This window comes from Cataglyphis hispanica, chromosome 5 (assembly GCF_021464435.1).
Source record: "Cataglyphis hispanica isolate Lineage 1 chromosome 5, ULB_Chis1_1.0, whole genome shotgun sequence".
In the NCBI taxonomy this organism is placed as follows: Eukaryota; Metazoa; Arthropoda; class Insecta; order Hymenoptera; family Formicidae; genus Cataglyphis; species Cataglyphis hispanica.
In genome coordinates this window covers 151,107-157,522 of record NC_065958.1, presented here as the reverse complement: position 1 = coordinate 157,522, position 6,416 = coordinate 151,107, and the positions used below count along the sequence as shown (strand labels likewise).

Genomic DNA, 6,416 nt, shown 5'->3' with positions numbered 1-6,416 from the left:
GATTGTTCTATTTTATGTTGGCAAGTTGACGTTCGGGATTATTTCATCCTTATTGTTTACTGAAAGTTAAACAAAGACGGATGATGAACGTTACAATCATCAAATGTTAGGCCCTGCGCACAATAGAGAAAATATTAGGAATAGAAATAAAATATTAAATTTTAAGAATTTAATACTTATTTCTATTCCTAATAAAAATTTGATAGGACCAAGAAAACTGATTAATTATTCTTAATTTTAATTTTATTGTGCATTAATACATTCCGTTCTTTTTTTGAAATAAATAAATAATTCCAAATTCTTCTTAAAATTTAATATTTATTTCTATTTCTAATATTTTTTCTATTACGCGCAGAACCTTATATTATCTGAGGCTTATTACGGTTTTCGAAACAAAGTGAAAAATACAAAAGTGAGGAAATTCACTAGAATATCTACAATTTCATTTGTTGAAATCTAGTAAATCTGTTCACTTTTGTAATTTTCACCTCGTTTCAAGAACCATAATAACTCCCAAGAACTGTAATAGCTCCCCTGTGATATGAGTATCATGAATGTGCGCATGGTACATACAAACATATGGCGTTTTCAGATAGACGGGTTAACCCAATTCGGATCATGAATCTATGTCTTTTATTGGCAGAAACAATGCAATGACGTCATTACTTGTATGTCTCTGCCAATAAAAGACATGGATTCATAATCCGAGTTAACCCATCCATCCAAAAATGTCAATAGAATATTGTTACACGGCACCCTTAGGATCATTTTTGTTGCCACCTGATTTTAATCATCGGTTAACTTAACCGACGGCAGGGCAACTGAAATGGTAAGAATGCTTGGTTTTCATTCACCTTTATTTTCTGTTGCCACCCTGCTGATATTAACCGTCGATTAACTTAACCGAAGGTGGTGAAATTAGCCCTAACTGCGTTTCGATATTAAAGCGGGGAGCACACACTTTTGCATAAGCGCATAACCATAAACATAAAGAAATTGATTGGTTCACAAATGTATGCATAAGAAAATGAACCAATCAATTTCCTAACTTATGGTTATGCGCTTATGGAAAAGTGTGTGTTCCCCGCTTAACTGTCAATTGCCAACTGCCAGTACTGAAAAAGTATAGTCAATAATTACAGTCAATAATATGTCGCGTACACTTGCTCGTCACTATATTTTGCTCGTCAGCTGATCACAAAGCCGACAATCATGGCGATGTCTGAAAAAAAGCGATATTTTTGTTCTACTATTTAACACGCATCTTTTAATAAATCTTTATATACCTCCGCATTTACGATATTAATCATGTACTGCACGAAATCGGTTTGTTCATTGCATATTTGTAGATTACGTCTTAATAATGACCGATGATATTTATTTACATATAATTCAATAAATTAAATCTTTCTCACACGTGTTTAAATAAATTAATATTCGTATAAAATATTTCTGCTGTATATCTTTATGCGATAAGTATTATTTTTAAGATCAAAGTGTGTGTTAAATAATGGGGGTATACGGCCTATGGAAATTACTCGAAGCATCCGGGAAACCGGTACCCCTAGAAAGCCTCGAAGGCAAGGTCTTGGCAATTGGTAAGCATTAATACTTATAATAATTTTACCATAACACTGTTTGATAGAAAATATAATTTTTAATATAACGTCTATTTATAAATGACAACTTTTTGTATCTTTTTTTATAGTTGAAGTTTTCAGAAGATAAATGGGAGAAAAAAGCTTCTCTTTTGCTTACTTAAAAATAGATTTTGTGAAATAGATAATCCATATAATATAAATTTTCAGATATATCGATATGGATATATCAAGTATTACAAGGATATCAAGATCGTCACGGTGTTCCTAGACCTAATGCGCATTTGCTTGGATTATTCACTAGAATATGTAAACTCTTATATTATAAGATCAAGCCTGTTTTTGTCTTTGATGGAGGCGTACCTATGCTCAAGAAAAATACAATTGTAAATACAGGATTATATTCTGTCTAATTAACAAATAAGATCTTTTTTTTTCTAATATTGTGCATTTAATGCAAAAAAGATACAGTATGTTACAAACTTTAAACACACTATGTATTTATGCAAAAACAAAACTGTTCTTTTTATCTTGATTATAATATTGTTTGTACTGTAATTAGTTCTCAGCGTGGGAACCAGGTAGTGAGAAAAGAGCCATCTCATTCTTTTGTTCACAGGCCTTACGCAGGAAGCAGAAATCTATTGCCACAAGTAAGGCGCAAAAAATGAAGGCAGACTTGATAAACAACTTGATAAAACACAGCGTTGTGAAAACTGTTCTCAACAAAGATTCCAAGGTGGATCAAACTAATGGAACAATGCAAGCAATGATAAATATGCAATCTAACTGTTCTAAGGAAGATATGTTTACGTTACCTGATATGCCTAGCACTAGCAAAATGCAGACTTATATCAGTGATAATGAAGATGATTCTGACACTACTGTTGAGCTAAGTCCACGGAAGCAATCTAAATGGATGGGAAACATACATAATGTTGATGTAACCAGCAATGAATTTAAAGCATTACCTGCAGATGTTCGTTATGATATACTCACTGATCTTAAAGAAACGAGGAAACAAAATTCCTGGGGTCGCTTGCATGAAATACCCCAAGTATGTATGTATGTACAAGAATTAAAAAATTATATTTACATATATATATTATATACACACACACACACATCATACTATATATACACACACTTATATATATATATATAATGTACATTAAATTGAAATGAAAATTAAATAATTGTGTATATATATATATATATATATATATATGCACAAATAAATTATAAAGTGTTTTACAAAAATTCAATTATAGGAATCACAAGAATTTTCTGGCTACCAGTTGAAACGTTTGCTTAAACGTAGATATGTGCAAGAATCTTTGGAATCTGCTGAGAAGGAAATGGGTGGAAAAACACTGACATTGGAGGAATTAGATAAATTACTGACTGAACAAGGCGTTAATACAAATAGCAAAGATGCAGCTTTTCGAATAGCCGCGGATAGTGCAACGAGATTAATTTACATCAGTGGTATGTATGCAAAGTATCAAAATAAAAATTTTTCATTATATATATATATATATATATTGTAATATAATATATATCATTGCTCACAGACAAGAACACATTGGCAAAAAACTCAAATGAATCAGAAGCGGATGATACGTTACAAAATGCGAATGAGAAAATTGAATCTATTGCTGGTCCAAGTAATCATGCGCCTATTATAGAAGACATAAACGAATATGAGTTAATGGATTCTGATGAAGACATTAATGTACCGATTCACGATGATTTTTCATTTATCTCGAACGACATAAATAAAAATGCATTTGACAGTGATAAGGAATCTGAAATTGATATCAACGAATCGTTGGCGTCATTAGATAAACATTTAAGTAAAACTAAATCGAATCCCGCATTAGCATATCTATTAGAGTATAGCGGTTTGTCTCAGAATCAAATTATGCATCTCATGAAATACAATAAAAACAAAAGCCATAAAACAAAAATCGTAAGTAAAAATGCAAAGATGCACGAGAAAAATATTAACTCAGAATTAACTGAAGATAAAACTCCAGCAATTGCTAAATCCATATTAACATTTCCTGAAAATTGTATGGAAATTTCGAAATCTGTAAAGTCGCAAAATATGCTAAATGCATGCTCAACCAATGATAATATGATTGTCAAATTAATTTCATCTAACGTGAAATCAGATGATTTTACCAAACAGGAACCATTAAAAAATAATGCTGAAGCATTAGATGTTCCAACATCTAATGTCATATCCATGGTTAATAAATCAATGATGTCTGAGGAATCTTCTATAAAGTCTAATAACAATACAAGAGTTGAATTAATTTCAACAGTACAGACAGACACATCAGATTCCGATTCTGACGATTTTGTAGAGATTCAAGATGTTCCAATACCTTATATGGGAAGATTAGAAAAAAATATAGAAAACGACGAGATAGCTTTCAAGACTGATGAAAAATTAGAAGACGATATTTTCGCCGATATATTTAAAAAAGCGGATAAAAATGAGAATAAAAATGAAGATTTACTAACTAATTGTTTGAAACAAATACAGTCTGTCAATGAAAACGGTAAACACCGAATGCCATTAATTTCTGAAGATAATAATTTAAAAATCAATTTATTGGATACTACACCTGAGGAATTGATCATAGAGAAAACAGAAATCAAGTCACTGGAAAATACTCAGTTAGTCGAGAATATATCAAATGATAAAGGCAAAGTGCACGACTCTCAAGACTTTAACACTTTAATAAAAAAGAATAATATAGAATTACCTACTCAAGACAATTGTAATGAAGATATGCAAGAGAAGATAGCAGTATTGCCTACAAATGAAGAAGATTTAATAGAATTGAAGGTATACTTTCAATATTACTTCTGTAAATAAATTAATATTGTTTTAATTTTAATTATTTATTTATATGTGTGAATTTACTAATTTCAGGGACAATTAGAATATGAGCAGGAAGAACTTACCAAAGGCATTGGCAAATTTGAGAGACAAGCTATCAATATTTCTGATCAGATACAAACCGAGGCACAAGTATATTTCAGGATATATTATTGGAAATTGTTGTTATGTGTGCAACTTTATTGCATTTGTGTTATATTATGTTTATTTATAGGAATTGTTACATTTATTTGGCATACCATATATAACAGCACCAATGGAAGCGGAAGCGCAGTGCGCATTCTTGGAACAGATTAAACTCACCGATGGTACGATTACAGACGACTCCGATATTTGGTTGTTTGGTGGTCAATATGTATACAAGAACTTTTTTAACAATAACAGAAGAATGTTACAATTCCGTGCCTGTGATATTCAACATCATTTTAGTAAGCATGAGATAGATCTCCATTAATATTTTTTTAAAATAAAACAAAAAATACGTAAATAATATATATTATCTAAAATATTTGTAATTAATTAAAATTAATTATGAAATTAATTATTGTATATGTATGTACATGTATGTTTAACAATATACACATTATATACATATTTTATATCACAGAACTCAGCCGGAATCAATTGATACAATTGGCCCTTTTGGTTGGTAGTGATTATACCACAGGAGTGGCGGGTATTGGACCAGTCACCGCATTAGAAATATTAGCCGCCTTCCCGGCTGAAGGGGATAACTTATTACATGGATTATATAATTTTTGCTCGTGGATTAAAGAAGGAAAATCTTCCGGAAAAACGGGCCTACACAATAAGTTGCGAAACGTGAAGTTAGACAGAGGTAAGCAGTAATCATCTGTAAAAGATGATAGATAAGGAATAGAATAAATAAAAAGAAGGAGAGAGAAAAAGCAAATAATGTATCTAATTTCAGATTTTCCAAGTCAAGCAGTCGTCCAAGCGTATCTTTTTCCTACGGTTGATGAATCAAAAGAGACTTTTACTTGGGGTAAACCGAACGTTGTGCTTCTTTGCGACTACACCAGGCAAAAATTTGGATGGACGAAAGGCAAGTTCGACGACACAATGATACCGATATTGAAGAGAATGGAGGAAAGCAGGAATCAAAAATTGTTGGACATGTACTTTAAAATGAAAATATCGCCGCGATCTATGGAGCTAACCTTAAGCAAAAGAGTGCAGAAAGCTCTATGCAGATTAAATAACGTCGATATGGATGAAGAAAATGTAGATTGCAAATCTCGATCTAAAAGAAGCAAAATAAACGCTGTCCAAAAGTTGAACGAAGAAGAAGATATAGTCGATTCTGAAGTATCGATTCACGAGACTAAATCACTTCCAAAAGTAAATGCTATCACCAATAAACCTCTTAAATCCATTATCGAAAGAAAATATACCAAAGAATATATACCACAACGAGAAAAGGATAGAGAATGTGCATTAGAAAGAAAATTACATGCTATAGAGATATATAGAAAATCAAAAAAAGGTTTAGATAAAACAAAAAAGATAAAAAGGGCAACACGAAAGATAAAAAAAGAGGCAGAACTATCGGAAAGTGATAGCAACTAGATCTAATTTTTTAAATTAAAATAAAAGAAGTTTTTATATATTGTGAATAACAACTTATTTATAAGATTTATCAGAATAAATTTAATTAACACATCCTTAATATTATTGCTAATGCCTTCTGTGCTTCAGTTTTGCGGCTTCCTTGTATCCTTTGCTCTTAATAAGTCGTTCAATACTCTTGAGAGTTGTCCAATTTGCCAAGACCTTTCCTGAAGATTGTACATAAAAATATGTATAAATAATGTGTGGCAATGATAGGCAATGCATTTTATGTAGCTACTTTTTTGGATTTTTGTTATTTATTATGTGTTTTT

General features: G+C 31.1%; 1 protein-coding gene across 3 annotated transcripts; it reads left to right on the top strand.

Annotated features, from left to right (window-relative positions):
- The first annotated feature begins 605 nt into the window (after window positions 1-605).
- Window positions 606-6,202, top strand: LOC126849758 (DNA excision repair protein ERCC-5). 3 transcript variants are annotated; one of them, XM_050591954.1, is made up of 10 exons: window positions 606-829; window positions 1,491-1,598; window positions 1,809-1,984; window positions 2,218-2,655; window positions 2,870-3,086; window positions 3,173-4,458; window positions 4,546-4,644; window positions 4,727-4,940; window positions 5,120-5,350; window positions 5,444-6,202. In XM_050591954.1, exons 2-10 carry the CDS (start codon window positions 1,511-1,513, stop codon window positions 6,100-6,102), a joined length of 3,408 nt encoding a protein of 1,135 aa, XP_050447911.1. In that variant the 5' UTR covers window positions 606-829; window positions 1,491-1,510; the 3' UTR covers window positions 6,103-6,202. The 3 variants fall into 3 exon arrangements, with proteins under 3 accessions (XP_050447911.1, XP_050447912.1, XP_050447913.1); XM_050591955.1 differs by lacking the exon at window positions 606-829 and adding an exon at window positions 1,145-1,326; XM_050591956.1 differs by lacking the exons at window positions 606-829; window positions 1,491-1,598; window positions 1,809-1,984 and having other exon boundaries at window positions 2,405-2,659.
- The last annotated feature ends 214 nt before the right edge of the window (window positions 6,203-6,416 follow it).